Source organism: Dermacentor variabilis, chromosome 5 (assembly GCF_050947875.1).
Source record: "Dermacentor variabilis isolate Ectoservices chromosome 5, ASM5094787v1, whole genome shotgun sequence".
NCBI classification, from domain to species: domain Eukaryota; kingdom Metazoa; phylum Arthropoda; class Arachnida; order Ixodida; family Ixodidae; genus Dermacentor; species Dermacentor variabilis.
The window spans coordinates 47,992,005-48,016,035 of NC_134572.1; the positions used below are offsets into that span (position 1 = coordinate 47,992,005).

The 24,031-nt window shown below is 44.1% G+C and overlaps 1 protein-coding gene across 2 annotated transcripts in view; it reads left to right on the forward strand.

The window, feature by feature from the left end:
* The window catches only part of LOC142582545 (uncharacterized), a 386,945-nt gene that overhangs the window by 353,451 nt on the left and 9,463 nt on the right, over nucleotides 1–24,031 (forward strand). For both annotated transcript variants that reach the window (XM_075692387.1, XM_075692389.1), the window contains 10 exons: nucleotides 2,182–2,247; nucleotides 3,324–3,455; nucleotides 5,699–5,833; nucleotides 8,259–8,387; nucleotides 10,954–11,042; nucleotides 12,328–12,380; nucleotides 13,114–13,253; nucleotides 13,376–13,546; nucleotides 19,365–19,493; nucleotides 19,931–20,068. In XM_075692387.1, coding sequence (XP_075548502.1) covers nucleotides 2,182–2,247; nucleotides 3,324–3,455; nucleotides 5,699–5,833; nucleotides 8,259–8,387; nucleotides 10,954–11,042; nucleotides 12,328–12,380; nucleotides 13,114–13,253; nucleotides 13,376–13,546; nucleotides 19,365–19,493; nucleotides 19,931–20,068 — 1,182 coding nt within the window. The remainder of the gene's footprint in view (nucleotides 1–2,181; nucleotides 2,248–3,323; nucleotides 3,456–5,698; nucleotides 5,834–8,258; nucleotides 8,388–10,953; nucleotides 11,043–12,327; nucleotides 12,381–13,113; nucleotides 13,254–13,375; nucleotides 13,547–19,364; nucleotides 19,494–19,930; nucleotides 20,069–24,031) is intronic.

Below are 24,031 nucleotides of genomic sequence, written 5' to 3' on the forward strand. Positions count from 1 at the left end.
AAAGTAAACTTCGTTTTCTGCTGCACGCTCAGGTAAGTAAAAAGAAAAAAATATATTGTAGCTACCTTAACACTGAACGGAAACTTATATTTGTACCAACCCGCCGTGGTTGCTCAGTGGCTATGGTGTTGGGCTGCTGAGCACGAGGTCGCGGGATCGAATCCCGGCCACGGCGGCCGCATTTCGATGGGGGCGAAATGCGAAAACACCCGTGTGCTTAGGTTTAGGTGCACGTTAAAGAACCCCAGGTGGTCAAAATTTCCGGAGTCCTCCACTACGGCGTGCCTCATAATCAGAAAGTGGTTTTGGCACGTAAAACACCAAATATTATTAATTATATTTGTACCGGTGCGTGAGGGTCTGTGGTTGTATCAGTGATTATGGGAGCCTTCGATTACTCAGATTTGCTTGAATTGTCAATAAGCCAAAATGCTTAGTACTGGCGCGTTTACGAGTACCTCCTTTCTTAAGGACACGCTTATTTAAAGTGGTGACTTGTGTACACTCGCAAAACTCAAAGTCTGCAGACCGTTCGTATTCAGAATGTGACTGCACTGATCTGCCTCTGGGCTGGTTCGACGCTATCTTCACATTGTTTTTGGAAAGTCATTATTGAGCAATATTTATAAACAAAATATAGTTTCTATAAACAAGTCATTATTGTGCCCTTAAAATTATTGTTTTTTCTTGAGAAATTATCCCAGTGCTGCTTTTCTTGACGAAGACGCAAAGTTGTGACAGGACGGGCACTGACTCTAACTATGTTCATTGGTATCAACACTCGTTATATTTAACAATGATGAAGGCGCTGAGCGTATGCGCATTCATGGCTGCAGAAAAAGTACACACACACAAAAGAAATAACAGCACATTAGGGTGAGCATACTGCAGATTATCACCTTTTGTTTAATAATCTGATTCACTGGCACACCGGGAGGCTGATGTGGTGCGGCAGCACCACATCATACTAAATCGCCTCTCTGCATGTTAAAAAAAGGATTGCGATAGCTTTCCTTACTTATTGGCATAATTTTGATTCCCTCAGGTCGTGGCTCACAGTTTTGATCCCTTGTACCTTTGCGAGAGCGGCAATGGGCGGGTAGATTCTGGAACGAGGCCGTAACGTCTTCTAAAGGTCTTTCATGTTCCCTGGCGCGTTCGTTCACACAGCGCCCACGTTAACAGACATAAACTTTGCCACATGGAAGGGGGATCTCATAGACAACACCCGTGGCACAGAGTACTTACGGCTTTGCGAATTTCATTCTTCAACCGGAAGTCGCAGGGCTGCCACTGCGGACCTTGGGGCACACCTTGGCCTATATATTTACCTTGTGCAGAGAAGACCATCGGGGTGGCGTGCTTGTTGCCAACCGTTTGCAGATTGTGGGACACCCTATAGATTTATGGGATAACCACTGGTATGGCGCTGCTACCTTCTTGTCTCCGTGTTGTGTTGTTGTTGTTGTTGTTGTTGGTAGGAAACACACACGCCATGGTATTAAATGCGCAAAGCTGTACGTATGGTGTTGTACCGCTGTTGTCTAGGAGATCCTCCTTTCATGTGGCAAAGTTTACGTCTGTCAAATTGGGCTCTGTGCCAACGGACGTGCCAGGAAACGCGTAAGATCGTTAGGAGACGTTCCGGCCTAGTTCCAGAATCTGGTCACCCGTTGCGGCTCTTGCAACGATATAAGCGACCGAAACTGTGAGCCACGACTTGAGGGAATCATGATTCCAACCAGAAGTAAGGACAGACTAAGTCGTGAGCTATCAGAAACCTTTTTCATCATGGGGAGAGGCGACACGTGCGTCAGCACCACATCAGTCTCCCTGCGTCCCAGCACATTCAGATTATTGAACAAAAGGCGATAATACGCAGTGTGCTCACTTTAATACACTGTGTTTTATGTGTATAGGTTTTTCCTGCAGTCATTAATGCGCGTGCGTTCAGTGCCTTCATTCTTGATAAATGTAACGCGTGTCAGTTTCAATAAACATAGTTGGAGTCAGCTTCCTTCATGGGATGCCTTTCTGTGTTCTCGTCAAAAAAAAAAAAAAAGATCAGCGTTGGATAACTTTCTTAAGAAAGAGAAAAATTGTTCATCCCCAACTGGCCCCGCAATGTGTTTTCTTAAGTAAAAAAAATTGAAAGTGTCAAGCTCTCCTTTTCTCTTTCAGCGGCTCCTCCAAGTAACACTTATTGCTCGCCTGGTAGCATCATGGCAGCGGACGGAAAATGCCAAGGTAAGAGCGATATAATAAGTGACGTCTAAAGCATCGTGAAACATGGTAAAACAAGCAGCTCGCATAGGCTTAGGATTCGAGATATGCTTCTGTTAAACAGAGGAAAACGTCGAGGGGACGTCGATTTGGGCAGCAACTATTGCTAGTAGCTTCCTCGAAGACTACTCACTGGTTGTTCACAGGAAAAAAAAAATTATGTGTCCATATGCGAGAAATAGTCGTAATCAAGTAATCAAGGCATTTTTCAATATTATTTGACGTTGCGCTGCGAACTGAATTCAGCTCGTTTGAGCAAGTAAAAATGTGCTAGGTTAGCGGGAAGGGCATGACAAGTTTTAGCAATGTGATGACGGGTCCATGGCCACATTTGCCATGACCAGTATACCGCTACATCTGTTGCGTTACTCGATGAGCGTCCTGCAACTCAAAATTTCAATGTTCGGTGTCTCCAAGCTTCGTTTTTTATTGCAACAGATTTGCATTCCCTAAGAGAATGACAGATTTTGAGCTGAAGACAAAAGATTTGAGGTTCAGAATGACCGTTAAAGCAGTTCTAGGTTTCAACTCCCTCTTTTTAAACCACTTAATTCGAGAATAAAAAAAGAGATGCAGAGAGAAAGGGGCAGACTTATTTGAAAAAAAATTGAGCTCCTTGCGAGGAGAGCAAGCAAGTGGTATGGGAAAGTGACGAAAAGGACACACCGTACAAATTGCGCGTGTGTAACCACGCACTTGCGCACCGTGATGCTGTTGGTTGCCGCTAATCTCGGCCGTGTTCCTCAGTTAATGAAATTTTGATTTTCGTGAGAGAAAAAGGCGTTTTCTTTTTCTGTCGGCCAGTGTTAATTATTCCATAAGCAGAAAAAACAAGCACATGGAACCTCGTTGCTTCATTGCTGGCCTCATTGCTGAAACAGGCGGGCAGCGATTGTTGGCTTAGCATTGCCAGCTCAGAGGTCACGTAGGAAAACAGAATAGCAACGAATTATTAAGCGGGTCGCTCTCTATCGACAAGAACGTTCGTATTGCTTTTTGTTTAGTTGGCATTAATCTGCTCTCCTTTCATTCCTCTCAAGATGCTTGCAGTGCAAGAGAAGCTAAGCTTGTCTGCCCCGATGGATGCAGGGAGAGTGAGAGCTCGGCTAGAGCATACGAATGCAGGTGCAAATACAACGAGGTGGTCGCTGAAGACGGCATTACTTGCAAAGGTAATCATAACCCGGCTGCACTTCGTTATCACCTAATATATTGTGTGTACAATCCACTCGCTTCAGCTATCGGGCTCATAGCAATGCTATCAGCTTGATCTCGACACAATCGTCAGCAGCAGTGGGCCATTCTTCCGTTGCTTCATGCAAGTATTGGTCAACACTGCGTCCCCCCCCCCCAGGCTCCTCTTCAGTGCTGCAAAAAAAAAAAAAAAGGAACCATCTCAAAGGTTAACACAAAGAGCTAGCAGGGGGACAGGAATGCTTATTTAGCTCTATTGTGCCGTGCCTTAAAGTTCTGCTGTGCCTTAAAGTTTAAAGTGTACAAACTGCGAGTTTTCCAAACGGTAGTGCAGTCTCGGAAACACAAAATTCTAGTGCCTTCTTGTGTGAGGTAAATAAGCACAGAACAGTTACTGAAAAAAGTAAGCCGCTGACTGCCAGATGAATGCATATCACTCTTTAAGAAATTCTGAACTGACAAAAATTGCACCCCTTTTAAAAGGAAAAGGTATTTTCTGTTTGATGCAAAGGAAAGCACAACGAACGTTTTGTTGTCTTTTGCAATATTCGGCTATATTCAGTATAATAAGTTATGAATGAAAACCCCCAATGTGCTGCTGTTTCCTATACCCAGCTGAGACTTTCGGCAAAAGTTGGCACTTAAGATACGAAATAACGCTGACATGCACAAAAGTTGTCCTTCTTTATATGTTGCATTGAATTCAGCAAGCCGCCTCACAGGTGATCTGCAACCTCTGAGCTGCTTTACGATCATTAAATTAATAACACAGGCACAGTGTAATTCATCCTTGAGGCGAGTAGTGCAAAAGAAAAAAAAAGACTTATTACTAAGTCAACAAAGATGGGCACAGCGCTGTCTTCGTTGTCATTGTGTGAGCGCATCTATATCACCACGATGACCACGGATGAGTTCGTACTTTGTTCGTAAATATGTTCATACCTTTGTTCACTATTATGGGTCATCTCTACCCGCCGTGCTTGCTCAGTGGCTGTGGTGCTGGGCTGCTGATCACGAGGTCGCAGGATCGAATCCCGGCCGCGGCGGCCGCATTTCGATGGGTGCGAAAACACCTGTGTACTTAGATTTAGGTGCACGTTAAGGAACCCCAGGTGGTCGAAATTTCCGGAGTCCTCCACTACGGCGTGCCTCATTATCAGAAGGTGGTGTTGGCACGTTAAACCCCATAATTTAATTTTGAATTTTGGGTCATCTCTGTGTCGTGCGCTAAACACCTTCGCTGGTGATCCACCTTCACTGAGTGGAATGGGTCATATTTACTTTTTCTTTTCTGCAACTTTGAACATTGCCACCAAATCTTGGCTATGTGGCGGCTTGTACTTGTAAACAACCACTGCTTTATGCATTAATTGTGTTGCTTCGTTTTGATATTGTACTCTGTAAAACGTAAATATCTTGCACATTTGTTCTGATTACAGTGCTCACTTTCCTTCTTTTTTAATGCGAAAGCATTACACGCCCCATTACGCTAAAATACGTTGTAGACGGAGGAATGAACCAATGATGGTACGAAACATTTCCAACGGCGCAAAGATAAGAAGCGTCAAAAAATCCTCGCACTGTCGGGAAATTTCTCAGAGAAGTTACTGTAAACAACGTAAATTAAAGGTTTTGAAAGGAAAGATTGGCACACTTCGGTCTGGGTGAGAACCGAACCTGGGCCTCCGGAGGGCGAAACGATCACGCTTCTACAACGCCATGGCAACGCCACGGTTCTGGCTGACCAAAGGTGTGCCTAGTACGTGCGTCATTGCCCACGTGACATCGCGTCGAGACGCCCGGTGCGTTTTGATTTGGCCGCACCGAGACGCAGTTAGAATGCAGGTGAGCACTTGCGTGCGCATGAATTCGTGAAAAAAAAAAACATTTCAACGCACCGCGATGGCTTAGCGGCTATGGTGTTGCGCTGCTAAGCACGAGGTTGTGGGATGAAAACCCGACCACGGCAGCCGTATTTCGATGGGAGCGAAATGCAAAAAAACAGTCGTGTCTCGTGCATTGGCGGCACGTTAAAGATCGCCTGGTGGTGAAAACTAATCCGCAGTCCCCCACCGGCGTGCGTCATAATGAAATTGTGGTTTTACCGCGTAAACCCCCCGAATTCAAGACGGTAAAGCAATTGGGCTATACTGCTTTTGCATCCCCACGCGTAAGCAGTCCTAATTGTTTCTGGGGATTCTTTTTTTTCCCATAATTTCAGCTGCGTGGACGGCACAGGCCTGCAGTGAAGAGCAAAAGAAGACCTGCCTTCCCAGCCAGACATGCCTCGTGGAGAAAGATAAGATAATCTGCGCATGCCCGCGTAATCACCAGCTAGTGAACGGCTTGTGCACAAGTAAGCATCATTTCGTGGTTTCTATATGGAACTTGGTAGGGTGTCGAGAACAGCTCAAGTTACTTTTATGCATATTTTATCTCTGCATCCTCCATTTGTACCGAACGGCAACCTAAATAAAATAAAGGAAATAAAAGAAAGGAAACATTTGTTTGAGAGAGACAAAAATCCGCCGATGATTACGATTCTCCCTTATGAGAAACTTGAGCGCAGCTCTATACGTGTTTTCATTTCGCAATATATTGAGGCATCGCACCGATCACCGAACCGACTGGCAGCGCCGCGACGCGCGGCGTTATATATAGACCGGCCATCCAGTTGCCGCTTCCCGGCAACTGCATCTTAAGCAACCGTAATCTTTACCGGGAAAAGCTTGCGGCGAACGCTATGCGCGAAGGTGGGCTTTGTGGTTGTTTTTTCTTTCCCCCGCACGGCCAGAGCCGCTGCTGGCTGTAGTTTCCTTAATGACATGACTGTACAGCGCAAAAAGATGAGGACAGAAGCAAGGACATGACACATCAGGCGCTGTGTCGTGTCCTTTCTTCTGTCCTCGTCTTTTGCGCTGTGCAGTCATGTCGATATTGAATCGCGAACTCGCCCAAGCTTCCACTTCATTATGTTTCGTAAAGAAGAATACCCTCAAGAACAAAGCCGACTGGCTTTATCTTCACTTGATCAGTGTTTTCACATCTGCTCAGTTTAAGCGCTGTAAGCATGATGAATACTTCGCAGTCATCATATGGTTTTAGATGTGTAGAACGCTCTAAGGAAATGGCTAAATACTGCAGAGCTTCAGAATGATAAGCGACCTCGACATGTGGTGCAAGATATTAGTTGAATTTTTATTGTAACGACGTTTTAGGTACTTCTTTCATCAATACACGTACAACGGGATACATATAGAGGAGTATGGTAGTGATAAAAGATGATTGGTAATTCTGAACGCATAGAAGTAAATTTCGACCTTAGTGTATGTTTGCTTCAAGTCACAGCGGAAAACATTAAAATGCAGGACGTTACGCTGCGTCAGCAGTGTGATTATGGAATGCTGCATAAATCGAACGCATGGTTGTTGCGATGAACGCAGCCTCGCGTAATGTTGCGCTGAGCTGATCGTCATGACAGAGGCGGTATAGTCACTTCTAGATAGCCGCGTGTTGAACGTGCGGGGACCCGCCGTGGTTGCTCAGTGGCTATGGTGTTGGACGGCTGAGCACGAGGTCGCGGGATCGAATCCCGGCCACGGCGGCCGCATTTCGATGGGGGCGAAATGCGAAAACACCCGTGTGCTTAGATTTAGGTGCACGTTAAAGAACCCCAGGTGGTCAAAATTTCCGGAGTCCTCCAGTACGGCGTGCCTCATAATCAGAAAGTAGTTTTGGCACGTAAAACCCCAAATGTTGTTATTATTATTGAACGTGCGGTGATCGAGATAGTCGACACCTTTGGCGCTATCTCTCTCGGCGTCGGCATTCGCTCGGCACAGCGTAATTGGATGGGCATGAGAGATAGAAACGTCAATTCTATCCAAGAAGTATGGCATCAGTTTGTGTTTGATCAATATATGGAAATCCCGCATTGCGGGTAATTTTCAGCAAATTTCAGCGACGTCGTAATAAATGTTCAGGTTCATGTGCGGTTTCATTACATCAACGGTTTACCTATTCAAAAGAACAAGCTGCCTAGGAACGTATAGCATTATTATAGCGTGGCTGGAATTTGCCCGATATGTTTCCAAATAGGTCGTTTTCATATATCTACAAATTCTAAATGATACCTACGCTTCTTTGAGAGACATTTAGTTTCTTGAACTTCGAGCCCCATGCACTTAACCAGCGCCGAGCAGGGAATGATTGAGAAAGGGTGCCAGGTGTCTCGCGCTCCTTATGTGCTGCATTTGTGGCCATGCGTTAGCTCGGGCCGAAAATTTTTGCGTCGAACCGCGACGTGCGTCCAACAGGACTAGTTGCGTTCAAGCGGTGCATGAGTCGGAAGCTCCAGATACCAGTGGAAATCTTCAAACCGACTCTTTATTTGTTTCGCAATGGCACTCACCCGCATCCGTCTATTTCACGCTCGCACCATAAAGCCCCAAAGAGAACATCTACTTGTAATAGCCAGTATATTTCAGCTTCTTTTTTTTTTAAGTGGACCATCTTTCATACACATCTCCTCTAAAGTTTTCGAATGAGAGTGTTTCTGCGTTTCACGTGCACTTGGGCAAGAAGGTCCAAAATCCAAAATCCAACAAGAGAATCTGGACAGGGAAGCTAAAGCCTCCGGTTAACAGGAGTCAGCTTTATAGATATTGCTGGGCGGGACTAGACGTTCCAATCTAATTGTTCCTGTTCGATCTGACGCAAAGTGAAGCCGCTGTTTCTTCTTATCCAGAATTAACCATTGCTCTAATGTGCTGTTTATTTAGGTCGATGTACCGAAAATAAGTGTCACGAGGATTTTATGGACTGTGACGTGTACATGGAAAAGCAAGGCTGCTCCTGTCCATGGACTACTAGGAAGACGGGCCAAATTTTCATCAGGGACTGCACTCTGAGTGAGTATACATGCGCGAAACTAAGATTTCTCGAACTGATCGTCCCTGGAGCAAGCACACCTGGAGAAACCGCGAGAGAAGAAGCAAAGTTTCTAGAAATATCACGTGCTCTAGACAAGCCACATCGTACGTGTAGCTCGTAAGATTTTATTTTTGTAGCGCGAAAATTCAGAACAAGGAAAAAGAGTGAAAGGAAACAGCACACAGAAAGACGTTCTAATCTTTCGTATCTGCAGACTGGCAGTGAAGTCCGTTACATTCAGGTACTCTATGTGCGCTTGTGCGGCTTGGTGAGCTGAGATGAATTAATGCAGTGCTCATACTGGTAATATAGATAACGCATATCAGTCACATAACTGGTTAGCTGCGTAATAACTAGATGTAGATACAAGTTATAACCATACAAAATATATATGATCATTATTGTTTCATGTTATGAGGTAATGCAGTCATGAGTGAAAAGCCTCAGACTGTCATAACACTCAATGATGCACGCTTGCTAAAGATAACACCAGGTACATGCGGCTAAGGGTAGGGAGGCAACATGCACAGAAGCGAACAGTTCGCATGTTATTTTTCAGATAAGGAGGTGCAATTTAAGACACTGAAAGTGCATCCTGGCTAAATTACTCTAATGGATGGCTGAGGCTGCAGTGAATGCGGCCTTGATATTTGAAGCAGAGCGCTCGCTGAATATCCTACGCCATTTTTCCCGAACTAGATGGTCATATTGTACAGTATTTGGCTAGAAATACAGTACAATTTCGTTCAAGCCAATACTTGCAGGTAAGCTCTAGGGGTGTACGAATCGCAATTTTTGAGACAGAACCGAATACGAAGCGAATAGTGCCAACATGGTATCGAAAGGAATGTCAAATACATTTGAAATAGTTTTCTAATAAGAAACCGCGCTCTTTAGAATTAAAATAATGTTATGTTTACATCCTAGTATTCATTAAGTTAGTAAGGTTCTGTTATGAAGCATTATTAGAGAGATAGAAAGATGAGATGTGAAAGGTAGAGGTCTAGCTTGCTAAACTGCACTGGAGAGGGAGTAAGGAGAGACAGAAAGGCAAAGAAGAAAGGTGCACACCGAGAAAGAAAGAGAGGGAAAGAGAGCAACGTAAAAAAACGAAAAAAAAAACACTAATACCGACGAAGGAACGCGGTAGTGTCACAGTCGTTCCACTAGGTCACTTGACCGGAAGAACTACACTAGCGCCTCTGCTGCCTTCTGGCGTGAAGACTATCAACCGGCACTCCAAGATTATCAGCTCAGAAAACGACGGGCCGTTGAGGCGTGCCAACACCGGCATCTCTGGGACTTGTAGCTAGGACAATAACATAGGGCATGTTCAAAGGTTTCCTCATTACCACAACTTTCACAAGCACAAGCATTATAAAAAGCACAAGTGGATCAATTAAAAACAATGAACAGTTTGTTCGCGTGCATAGGAATCTTCGGAGAATAAAAATAACGTGAGTTCTGACGTTTTATGCTATACACTATACCTGCAGAGTTTAAATGTATCTTTTCCTTCACCAATTTTACGTTTGATAACGCGCGGTCGACAATTTTAAATATTCGAAAGGTATCCGTAAATTATATGCATTGATGAATAATGACTATTCGATTCGGGGTTCGGAAGTTGTGAATATTTGCACACCTTTTTCAGTGGTAAGGAGCGCATCAAAATCTTTATGGTTTACTTTGGGTAACCATGAGATTTGAACAATTTAAGAATGCGGCGCATCGTTATCAAACCACTCCGTTTAAATGAGCAGCAACTGAGATCTGGAAAGTTTCTTTCTGGAATGTTTATTCTTATGAGACGAGTGATTATAGCTGACAGTTGCTTCCTGGGAGCTCGCACGCGGCCTCTTGAACAGGCCTGAGCCAACGCAACGGGCTGTAATCACTCCACGTCGAGCTCCACTTTTTTCAGCTATACCTGACGGGAGCAGACATTCATCGTATTCTGTCAAGTTCTTCCGCTTTGACCTCTATCTGAATGCGCTGACATTATACACGCTTACTGAAATATTACAATAAGTGACAGTGTGATCCCGATCAAATACCGGAGAGTCTGCTAACCATCTCTCCCTTTGTATACAAATGTTGAACAGTGATTATACCTCTGATCTTATCAACCTTTGAGAGCTATTGATAGGAATCGGCTTTGAAGGGGCGTTCAGGTACCCAGGTCTTTTCCCCGTTGATTAGCATGTCAGAGAGCGTGGCGAGGTAGGGAGAAACCATAAGGAGAGAGAAAGAGGGGGTGGAAGCGTGGGATGAAAGGCAAGGAGGATAACTAGACGTTATCAGGTTTGTTACTCTACAAGTGTGAAATGGCGGACATGGGAGAGAGAGAGAGAGAGAGTGAAACCGAATGAAGACCGACGCTGAGATCAATCACACTCCAGGAGCAGCATGCGTACAGCGGAGCACTCAAGGTCTGTCGCCTCCACATGCTGTAGAATATTCTTTGCTGTGGCTTGGAATATGTGAAGATTGAGGCTGGCTGTATTGTTTTCAACAGGTAATCTTTCTTTTTTTCTTTTTCAGACGAGTATTACTACACTGTTTCCTTCACGCCTAACATCTCACTCGACGCTAACAACTGCAACTTGTACGAGCGCCGTGTCCTGGAAGCGGTAAGCAACGATCTCTCGTAATCTTGCTTCCTCCCATTTTTAAAGTATGCTATCTTTGGCACAGTGACAATGCAAATCGGTCTTTTTATTTAAGAAAATTATTGCGGTTAGAGACTGATTATAGGTAATGCTTTGCATCTCTGAGATAAAATTCCGTGAATGATCCTTAAATGCGGAATATCTGACGTTGTTTGCATTTCTCCAAATTTTAGACTTTGCACGCATGGAAATCTTGTTAAAGCTCGCACCGTTCTAAGTGAATACGTTTTACAGGTGTGCTTACGTTAGCTTCAAGACGATATGCCAAGCTAAAAGATGTCTCTGCGGCTAAAAAAATGACCTCATTTTGGGTCCAGCTGAAATGCTGTACAATATGTATGCACAATTTCATTAAATGCACAAGGATGTCCGAAGAGCAAAATTTCCATAGCGGAACCAAATGAGAATATCTTAATAAACGCGCTTCAAATATTAAACGGGATATCGAACATTCACCTCCTTCTAAAGTTAGCAAAAACTGAAAGAGGAAATGTGTCAATAATAATAATAATAATAATAACAGCATTTATATGTTTATTTTAATGCACGCGATGCTTTTTAGCTGTTGAGCTTGTGTGTGAGCAAATAGTGACAGGTCACAACGTTTTCTGGGTGACTTACACACGGCAGTTGAAATTTCCATGTACGTAGACCCGTAAATCACAGCGCATATTAAAAATAAAAGTCGTACCACATATTTAAATCGAATACTATGACCAGAAACAGAAGTTTTTGATTCATATTCCAATAGTCTCAATGTTCGACCCCCTCCCCCTAACCCCCCCCCCCCCCCCCCCCAGACCGGCAGCAGTCCTTAAAGTGTAGCGGATAGGCTATGCTTCTATAGGAGCACTTATCGGCTTTGTACTTATTGTTACTGCGATTATCCAGTGCAAACGTAGAATTACGGATTTGTTAACAGGAAATACTGGCTATATTACTATGCATGAGGCTTGCTTATATATCCTGGTAACGTTTGGTTATCCACTGAAATCATCGTAATCACTTCTGGAAACGAACCGCACGCACAACAAAAACCCTGTAACCAAGGTAGCAGTTTGCACTTGCCATTCGTCAGTTAACGTAATTCCGAATGAAGTGCGTGTCACAATTAGTTGTGTTTACAAAACACGAAATCACTTGTGCCAGCCGCTTTGTTTATCTGAGAATGCCGGTAAACCTTTTAGGGCGTGTGTGCATCGAACAGTGTGTGAGTGTTCCTTCTGCTGCCATCGTCCTTTTGCAGATGAAAACGAGTATAGGAACAGAAGTTTTTAAGGTTGAGATACTGAACTGCACGTGAGTGAAACATCTTTTCTTTCGGGCAAACTTTTTAATAGCGAAAGAAAAATAAATAGACGTTGGGCAGTGGAAATTTAAATTGCATAACAAATGCTTGGGAGCGGGCTAGTTTTTATTCCACAATGATTGCAGAAGAAAGACGGGAATAACCAGGACAGACGCTTGTTTGTGTCTGCCTTTGTCGTGCGAAAGTTTCTTTCCTGCTTCAACTATACTTATTCCATTGCACGCATCATGGAATTTACACCCGAAATGTGGGAAGCATACAAAGCACAAAGTCACCTTTCAGATATTGCATGTGCATTAGCATTCGGAGCGCCAAAGCGGAAAAAAGTGTACGTGTGTGAAGTAGGGGAAGCCGGTCACCTGGAAGAGGTATAAAAACAGTGTATATATATATATATATATATATATATATATATATGTAAAGCTGTTCAGCTGACTGTATTCTGCTTCGGACCACCGTGACTTGCACTTCTCTCCCCGAAGAGGCAGGACGTTTGTCCAGTGCGTTCCTGGACAGCAGTTTACAATGTAGCGAACAAGTCTTTCAACCTAGACCCGGGATTTCAAAAAGGTGCGACCTAATGCTAACGATTTTACCTAGCATTGGTCAGTAAATCCCCACTGATATTTTTTTTGTAGCTGACGAGTGGCATATATGAACGAACTGAAATTATTTGTGAGTTAAACAATCAAGCTATCACTGGGCATCTTCCGTGATTCACAGGCAGAAAATCAAGGCGAGACTTATAGCAGCAAAGCCACTTTCAAAGTACCTGCTGAAAAAGCTTCAAACATGCGAGCATCCCGATGGCGACTTGTGCATGCTGTATCCGAAGTTACCAATCAAGAAGCACACTGCAACAGGTAGGCTTTTTTTTCGGTCACAGTGACCTTTTCAATCTTTGTGTTTAAATATGTATTAGTTACCGCACAAAGCCCTTCATTCAAGCAATCCCATGCTTCCGGGCAAACCTAAATCTTTGCAGAAATCGAAGAAGAAAACCTGTGTGAGAGTCTTCTCAAGGGTCAGAAGGAGGCCTACAACGGACAGAACGAGTGCGTTAAGTTCGAGGACTTTTTCTGGTTCAAGTGCGCGGCTGGATTCCGAGAAGTGGACCGGGTCACACGAGGTCGCTTGCGCCGCTCCGTCTGCGAGCGTGAGTAGAGGGTTTTAATGCGTGAGCTTTAAAGTGCAAAGTCAAAGTGTAAAAAAGTGAGAAAAAAAAATGCAACTCTCCGAAAACAACTTCATTTTCGTGTACACTACCACAGAGCTTATGTTGTCAAAGATTCATAATTGAATTTGGCATTCATCACAATAATTGCACATTCACAGGCGGGGGACCTCGACAAAAAGCTTAACCCCCATGTGTTGTACCTGATTCCGTATAGCGCGCCTGTCCAGAAGACGGATGGAGCTCTCAGCTTCCAACAACATGACCCACTTCTCCCTTTTCTGTGCGATCAGCTGCGTCACGTGGGGTGTTCGTCTTGATGTCGACACTCCCAACCTCTGAGGCGAAGTTAGCGCGTGGGGCGCCACATTTGATGATGAGTATCTGGATCGCGCGAAGTCTAGAAATACCAAAGAGAACGAAGTTGTCGTTGAATAGGACTCACTTCAAGTACATATGCACTAAAACTGTATAACATTATAACTAAGTTAACATATTAACCAACAAATCCATGATAAGTATACGCTTACTGCTCTTCTTGCATTCAAAAATTTATGCAGGCCGACGCGCATAAACGACTTGTGCCGACAACGTTTGTGTAGCTAACATATAATTAAAGAAAAGTACACATTACTGATCAAGAGAGAGAGAGAGAGAGAAAAAGCAAGGACAGGAAAGGCAGGGAGGTCAACTGATCAAAATTCAAAGGTTCTCTATATAGAAGAAATTCCGGGTGGGACGAACTTTAGAGCCTTTCTCCTATTGCGATGTTTTAGTCCGCCGTGGTGGTGTAAGCTTTGGCATTGCGCCAAAAGCGCGGGATCAAATCGCGGACAAGACAGAGCGCTAGACTTCAACTGACAAGCTTAATTCAGAAAAACACGCAAAGAGGCCCCTGTATGCTCAAATAAATGCTCAGAAAGACGCATAAGGAAATGGGCCGCGCGGGAGACAACCAAATGCGCCACAAAGCCGATAAGCGCCCAGGACAAGGCATTACAAATCATACACCAGATTCTTCTCAAGGTACAACACTTCTTTACCAGTGTGTGCCAGTGATGGAGCGCTTGCGCATTCATCAGCAGCTTTTGAAATGCAAAACGCCTCGAATATTTCCCTATCTGATTGCCTGGCGAACCATGGGGAGCATTTATGAGCACATCTTCGGCAGTGGTGAGTCAAGTGGCCAGCGCCTGCTAAAGTGTTTACAGCATTCCGGTGCTCCCTAAGTCGGTCATTCCGGCACCTTCCTGTTTGTACCATATAGCAATTTCCACAGGGAAGTGGAATCTTGCATACCATCCCCACATTGCAGTTAACAAAGTGGGTGACATGCTCTATGTGCATGTACCTTGACTCCCGGCGTTGTTTACCGACCTGCACATTCTTGCGAGCTTTAGTGGCGCTGAAAACATAACAGCTACGCCGCGCTTGTTTGCCACCTTTTTTTAGGCGCTGGGACACCCCGTGTACGTATGGCACAGTCACAGGGTGCCCAGTAGGACGTGCGTTATTGCACCGAACGGCTGTCGGGTCAGCTTTTACCTCTTTAATGAGGCTCTCAGTGACCGACACCACGGTGTTATCGGAATACCCAGCCCTACATAAGCTGTTCTCTTGTTGCTGAACGCTGCAGGAAACCTGGTGCACGCAAGGTTTAACAGTGGTATCTCAGGCAGTCAGTAGCTATGCCTCTTTTAACTAACTTGGTGTTCACCGAATGGCAGTCAAGAAAGGGCTTCTTGCCCTTTCTTGGCTGCCGGAGGAGAGTACATCCAACAACGGGAGCTGTCATTTAGAAGGACACTAATATCTAAGACTTGTAGGCAACCATCTACTGGCGATTAATGGGCTCCTACAATCAATGTACTTAAACACCTTAGCTACAAAAGTATTGTCAAATAACGAGAAAGTACGACTGTCAACAACAGTTAAAAACAAATTACTGAAAAGAGACGCTATGTGGGGGTTTTCTCGCACACGCTATCTTTTTTGGACAAATGTGTCTTGATCAAAAACAACAAGGGTACAAGAAAGAAAAAACCTTAGTATCTCCACAAAATTGTCAACAGAAAGGCCAGCGGCATTTTGCAAGTCAACGAGGCCGGACTCTTCGATATGCTCCGTGACAGAAATTAAACGCTCAGCCTGGGGGAGGGAGTTAAAAAGTTCTTAAACGGGAAGTGAGAAGACAAACAACGGTTCCGCGGTGTTTTCATGTGCCGGAAGGTAGCTAAGTGGGTCATTAGAGTTGCGCAACACGAACGGGTCATTGACGTGCAACCCTTAAAGGTTTTTTTGAAGCAATTTTGACATTTCTCCTTGCAAGACTCTCTTTCAGTTACGGTTTCTCTAAGAGGGACGTCTGTTTTATGCGTCTTGGCGGAAAACAGCATTGTCAGAGTGTCGCTCTTCAAGACTAGCATAGGCTTCCTGAGGCCGTCAAGATGCATATCCTGGCATAATATCAAGGCCCTCTTCTTAACCCTCGTCGTGACATTATCCGAATGAACAAAGCTCTTGCTGATAGCAGCACATGCCTTCTCATGAAAACAAGTCTGCGACAAGACTACAAGACCCTCCTCTTTATCAGACTCCATATTTTACGGACTGCTTAATTGCCTTACTAGTATTGTGAGAGCGGCCCACGGAGGGAAGGCAGTCAACACCTTCCGTAACACATCTGCTTTACTCCTCAGGATCAGAACGACTGGATATTTTTCGAACAAGACCTAAAATAGAGACGGGCGTTTCAATAGGTTCATTACAAAATTTTGGACCATGTTGTAGAACGTGATGAACCTGTCTAGGCGCATTGAAACTACCAAGGTACGTAGTACGTTGTTGAAGCCTAGCGCTCTATCCTGTCTCACTTAATTTTTTCGTAGCCTTGTTCGCGCTGGTAACTACGTCACAGCAAATGTGACAACGCCAACAAGCCCAACTTTCTAGGTTAATTACGAACTGTTTGATCCGGTCAGTGAACACGTTCATGTACAAGATCATAGGAACGGAATATAAGAAGTAACAAGATTGTGAAATGTGAAAAAAAATAATAATAATAATATTTGGGGTTTTACGTGCCAAAACCACTTTCTGATTATGAGGCACGCCGTAGTGGAGGACTCCGGAAATTTCGACCACCTGGGGTTCTTTAACGTGCACCTAAATCTAAGCACACGGGTGTTTTCGCATTTCGCCCCCATCGAAATGCGGCCGCCGTGGCCGGGATTTGATCCCGCGACCTCGTGCTCAGCAGCCCAACACCATAGCCACTGAGCAACCACGGCGGGTAAATGTGAAAAAAGCCTTGCAATCACAAAAGAAAAAGTCAGTCTTCCTCAGCGAGTTGGGTGTGAGATATGGGCGGACGCACCACACTTTCACTCCTCGCGTGAGGGGAGTATAAGAGGAGCGTCGTATTCAAATTGTTCTACTGCACCATCTTTCGGATCGGCCATTACTTTGACGCATGGTGACGTGTTAAATAGGTTTAAGTAATTTCCGGAGCTTAACCTGTCAAGACTACGGACCCACTTGTGAGGCACGCCGTTATGGGGGAAAAGCGTCCGTGGCGTAACGGTTATAGTATCGGGCTTCTGTACTCTATTTCATTGGTTTGAATCTGACCGTTGGACTATTTCGTTGATTTAGTATTTCAAAATTCATGATTTCCCCATAAGGGCGAAACAATGAATGCAAGATCTTTGAGTGTTACACGAAGTAAGGCTCGTAGCGTTTGGGGCCGTGTGAATTTCAGTAAAGATAAACTGGCTAAGTAAACAAGCCTGCCGTGACGTGCGCGTACACAGAGGGACAGAAACAACTCGATGACCGCGAGCAGCACGGGCTAGGCCTATAGAGGGTCTTGTCGGCGCTGTCGCTTAGCCTCGGTCTCCGTCGCGCCGCGTCTGGGTGCCCCCGGAGTTGAGCTGCAGAAACCCCAGCATCCGTGGCTATTACGTGCGGGGAGAACGATGGTACAAGCCGGCAAGGTCAGCACAGCTGTGTTACGGTTAGTTCCGGCAAGCAGAGTTGTATAACCGGAGTTCGTAGAATACAGTCGCTTCTGTGCACCATTCGGTGAGATAGGAACACGAACACGCCTAGACATATTTCGCCACTCGGTGTTTTAATTCTAATGCAAAGGGAAAAGCGCACAGGCAATGCGAGTAACGTTCTTCAGAAAACGTATTAAAACTAAATAAATCAATATTCTTTCCTTAATTATCGACGTAGGCGTAAGAACGCATGGCGTTCATATAATTGATTTCGCAAGAAAACGCGCCAGGCGCCTCAACGCACTGGCTTGCTCGGGGAAAATGCTTTGGAATATTCTATACCACCCGGTTGGGCGTGTGCCCGTGGTGTAATGGTTTGAGCATTGAGCTGCTATGCTAGGGGTCCTCTGCTCCAATTCTGCCGTCGGATAACTTTATGTTTATTGATTGAATATAACATATGTTTATATATTCGAAGCAACACGGTGACCAGTGGTCCCGGTAGCACATATCGGCCCACATTTTTAAGCTGCATGATCATCGGGTTCGGGATAAGAGGCTAGAAACATACCCGATACAAAAAAGTTGTGGTAACTCACTAAGAAAGAATTGGTTTTTAAAAACAAGTGCTTAAGAGGAAGCTTTAGCTCGGGTGCTCCTATCTAAATACATGTAAAAGGAGAATTCGTCTTTCTCGGCAACCACTGCACGAAATTTGACGAGGTTTGTTGCATATAAAAGAAAATCTTAAAGTCTAGTGACTGCTTGTTTCGAATTTTTGATTTAGGCCATCAATTTTTATTAAAAATTGGCAAAAACCTAAAATTTTTATGAACGAAACTATGAAGTTTACAACTCTGTAACTCATCAAGGAAAAATGATCATACAATTCTGTGAAAGCCATATAATAGTACATCTAAAGCGGACAAAATTGATAAGTTACACATGAATCTCAAAAAATTTATTAATATGGAAATACAGCTTTTGCAGAACCCTTGTAAACAACGTAAAAAATTCACGTAATATACCAAATTACACATCCAATTTGTCCACTTTCAATAATCTAATGGATGCCGTTCACAGAACCGCACCGCAATATCTATTTTTGATGCAGAGCTATGAATTCGTAAACTTCGTATATCTATTTTTTTCATACTTTCGAATTTTTGAAAATCTTTTTAACAAAATTCAAGCACCGAATAAAAATTCCGCATCCAGCAGTCACTAGAATTTAGCTTTGTCTCTCAAATGCAACAAATTTCAATAAAATCGGTCCAGGGGTTATCTCAGAAAATGGTTTTTGCGTTTTACATGTATTTGAATAGGCCTCGTTGGAGTTGGGCCCGAGCTAAAGCTTCCTCTTGAGCATTCCCCCTATCACGCTTATACCGAAGCAGAGATGGAGCTTGCAGGGACCAAAAAGAGTTGGTAAATTTGTTATTTGTTATTTGTTTCCTATTACCATGCACATACAAACGAGTTCACTAACAGGGCTGGGATCTAATTATCACAGTAAGGATGCACATGGCGTGCCTATGCGGCTTACTGTTGCTTACGCGTCTCGGCATAGCTAAACAGCTTACATGCGGTATATCGTGTAAACGTGACAAGCGGCTTGATCAGGTTGAACAATTCAAATGAAAAAAAAAAGAATATCTGTACGAAAAACTGCCTAACTGTGAGGGAGTTTTGTCTTGTGTCCATGATTAGCGAATTAATTTTTGAAAGTCTGGTTCTTGTTGTGGTTCTGGTTTTTTGAAAGTCTGGTTCTTTGGTTAAGAATCAATGTCTTTCTTCAGCCCGTACAACATGCAACTCCAAAGAGAGGCGAGAATGCGAGGACAAGCAGCGGGAATGCGTCTACAAAGACCAAAAAGCAGAGTGCAAGTGCCCTCAAGGCACGGTTGACGACGGTCACGGATGTTCTGGTGAGTTACAACTAAAGAAGCCTCAAATAACCGTTATCACACTGTGTTTCTCATAAAAGGACGTTGCTGCTGTTCCCACTGAGACGGTAGTTCAGTGCTCATGATATTATAGGGTGGTGGCAGAACGGAAATGGCGCGATTCTGTAGTTCTAAGTACACAATAATGTTAATCATACCTCAAAGATCTGCAACATAAAGCAGACGTTGTGGCATCCTACTTCTAAGCTACTAGTTAGAAATAATGCGGTTCAAGGGTACGTGAGTCCAAGCTTACCTTTAAGTCTCTAAATATATTTCGAATCTTTTTTCAGTGCATTTGACTTTACACACCTAGTCAGTTACTATAGCTTTGAGTAAGGCGGATTTTGAGTCATGTTGTTCACAAGTAACGGTTAATAGTCTGAATGCTTGATGTAGTGCCGTTCATTTTCTCCCAGCTGCTGTAGTTCCAGAATCGTGCAATGAGGAAGAAACTAATAAATGCAGAAGCAGTGGGCAGCGTTGTGTCATGGAAAACCAAAAGGCTGTCTGTAAAGAAGCGTCAAATACACCAGCAACAGAGGTAGTGGATCCAGGTGCGTATTCTAAACCATACTTCGTCACAACTATGGCAAAACTTATTGGTTTACATTTTTCAGCTAACACAGCGTTTCTAGCGACTGGTGCAACCAGAGGGTTGTTAACGTAACCGGATTACAAATGTTGTGATTTAGTTTGGGATATTCCCCTCATGGGGCTCGCACGTGTGGAAGAATGTCTCCCTGTCACAGAATTACCCCATATCTAAATAAAATGGCAAGTCAAATCCGTAAATGCCCTCATCATCCAAGTTCTTCCTGGATTCGCATAAGTTCAATAGATGTATACGACAAAGCATAGTCTTAGTGCATGCTGAGAGCCAAGTTTTCACTCTTGTTCCAAACGTTAACGAACTGTCCTGGTTCGAACTATCAAAAGTACGTCAAATGCGTTAGAATCACTCTGGTTTACTTGCGCGAACATTTATTACTACACAAAGTGGACTAAAAACAAGCCGCAAATTCATCATTTGAGCAAATCGTCTTGGAGCACTTGCTTGTAGTAACCACAGTAAGGCGAATCTTGAGCCGCCAGTTTAAACGCTAGAAGGCTGGTTTGACAAGAATGCCAACAATCAACAACAGCGCTTGGGTGTTAGCTTCCTTGTTACGATTCAACCCTCCAACGAATCGACTATTGAAACAAAGGAACGTGAGAAAAAACCGTAGGAGGGTGGTGTGTATCAATCTTATTTAACGAAGTGGGGGTTTAGGTAGCTATACGTGCGACCCGTAAAGATATGTCGGTGACCCGCTTTGGTCTCTGTGAAAGTACGAAATAAAACAGCAAATGGTACCTGATTCACCTGATCCGCAACGGATATGGGCCATCAAACATACAATTCCTCTACTAAACCCAAGTTTCTGTTTGTTTATGTTTTGCCTTCCTTCCCGAGTTGTTCTACGTCTGCTTATTCGGTTTGTCGTCGAGGGCAAGTGAACCGATCCGGAAGATGTTCTAACAAAAATTGGGCCAATCCGGTGGAAAGTAAATAAAATGATGTGGTGAGGGATGTGTGAAAGAGTGAGAGATGAATGTGAAGAGGGGAGGGGGTGACGTAAATTTGCATGCTGAAGGCGCAATTGAACGGAATCGCAGCGAATTTCAAAGACCCTAACACTCTCTTTGAGAATCGTTGTTCATGGTCTCTCACGAATTCTTGTTCCAGCTGCTCACCGATGTCTTTTCAACATGCCACATCAAAGAATCCATGCTTGCCTTAGTGTTTATTCCCATCAACACATAAATATTGAGACGGGAGGCAGGAATAAAAGCGACAAAGCGCTTGATAAAGTTCTCACACCTCTACTTCAGAGTATTAACACTGAGCTATCCTTACTTTAGAGTCCTTTATGGGCTGATTTTGATTTCTGTCCTTCGAATTCAATTAGTACGTACGAGGAGACGAGGTAATTTGTATAATGTATATTCGTTATAAACACACACTTAAACTCTAATCAATGGCCATCAATCAATATATTCACGCAATACCATAATCCAGTTCCTACTATGACTTTGATTATATTTACAAACAGCTGTTTTGAAATGAAAGGACTGTTCCTACGGAGACAAGCCGTCAGTGGTGGTGACCACGAGATGACGTGCGATGCAGGGTAATTTGTCGCTAATTAAGAAACACACATTAGTTAACTTTTAAGCTTGTAGTTTCAGTGGACTTATCGTAACTGGGATATTGAAGCGAATTTTCCGTACAAGCCATATAATGTTTTGGGACCTAGAAAAATGCGATTAGCCGCTGAATTATGGCACGAAGAAATTTGGCTATCTGAGCGCGCGAAACCGAAACTGGGAGGCTGCAGCGAGCGCAATGCCACGCCCCTCAAGGCCACGTGCTGTTTACGTCACCCAGCAGTGGGCAGCCAGCGTGTTGCGCCTCCGGGCTCCTTCATGTCGCAACGCGCTGGCTGCCCACTGCAATAATTTATTTAGTATTATTCATACAGGCATATCACTTCTCAGTCTACAGCAGATGAACACCGAAATCTCATTAAATTTCTTGTTGCCAGGCTAAAATATTTCCAAAATGACGTTTCTAACACGATCAGTGCATGCAATTTTTAACATTTCTTCCAAGTTCATGATATCCACATGTATACTTTGACACAATATTGGTTTACTCGTGCCAGTGCATCCTTTTCTTTAGTTGAATATGGTTATTATTATTATTATTATTATTATTATTATTATTATTATTATTATTATTGATTTTTAACACATGTACACATTATTATCAGTCCAATAAGTATCAATAAAAGCACTGTGACATGCACTAGATAATTGTGTAGTAGTTTCTGGAAGGCACGCGGGCACTAGCGATTATCCTGGAACGTTCGATGGGTCATGTGTGATAGCGAAGGCGGTTGACCCGCAGATCATATTTTCAACGATCGCCGACTGTGTTCGCCGCGATCACTGTGCTTATTGTGCTTGCTGTTAGGGGCACACGTTCGCCCAATAAAGAGTTACCTTCGCCATTCACAGTTTTGCTACGGTGTTCTTGACCGTCATTACAACGTTACAATATAGCAGAGCCAGAGACTAAGCTCATTTCTTAACAATGAACGTGAAAAATCAATGAATGAATAGCCGCCATCATGACTGGAGCAATGACCTCCGGAAGTATTCGTATATAATAAAAGCTTCTGGTAGGGACGCTTTACAGAGAATTGCACAATTAATTTTCTGCAGAAGGGAGAGAGAGAGAGAGAATGATCCATGAATTATCCAGAGAATGAACCAAAGGTAGTTCCGGTTGGCTACCCTGCATGGGGGGAAGGTTGAGGGGGATAAAAAGAGATAGAAAGTGGAAGGGGGAGTTAGAGAGAAAGAGAGACGAGCACAAACAAACCGCGTACACTATGGAGCGGTAGGCGGCGACGTGCTTAGTCTATCGTGAAGCCCCGTACCCCGCAGGAACCTTAGTAACGCTAGTAAGGCCTTGAGCGTGTATGTTCTTTGGGAGCACTGACCTGAAGCTTTTGGTTCTTATAGTGGACGATTGTTCAATTGGTCCAGCACTCTGCACATCACTTCTCTCTGGGCGCTTGAGAAGTCGAGCCTCCGGACCTCATTACAATAAATGTTTTCACACACACACACACCGTATCGCGGACAGACACAAATAATGTGTGCGAGCGTGTCATCGCTGTTGCATGTGTCGCACTGTTGGCCATTCCATTAAGGAAAGCATACGAGTATGTAAATGAAACGCCTAGCCACAGACGATACAGCATGGTTTGTTGACGTGTTAACCGAGGCGGTAGGTGCATCCGTATATCCGGAGACAACAAACGCAAACGACACGTGGTGAAGACGTTGGAATCTCACAGGGGCCAAGTACATTCAACGGGGCATCAATCGCAGCCTAGCCGCAGCGTCTGTTCGCGAAAGCGAAACCAAGGCAACTTGACCATTTTCATGTGTAAATCAGGCGGCTTCGTCTGTGCGGTCTTTCCCGTTGATGGTGCAATGTCCTGGAAGTCATTGAAAGATTATGTCGCGTCGCTTATCATGGCTGCGATTATATATCTGTCGAATTTCTGAGGCGAGTTGTTCATTTGGTCCGTTTGCGTTGGGCTTTGTATGCATGCACTCAAGGGCTGCATTATAATCACTAAAGACCGCCCATTGTTGCGGTGATTCCTGATTAGCGAAATCAGGTGCAGCACGGAGTGCCGCAAGCTCTGCACCCGTCGAGGTGGTAATACATGAAGTATTCAACCTGATTTCTTAATTGTTTGCCGGGATGACGACTGCAGCAGCAGAGCTGTTGAGTTTTCCAGACCCATCTGTGTAGACATGTTGCCCTGACCTGTGCACGTTGTAAATGTGTTCCAAAGTTGCTTGCTTCAGAGCTTGCTACGACACTCCGGCTTTCTTTCTGATGCCTGGAATTGTCAATTGCACTTGCGGCCAGTGCAGTCACCACAATGGGTCTG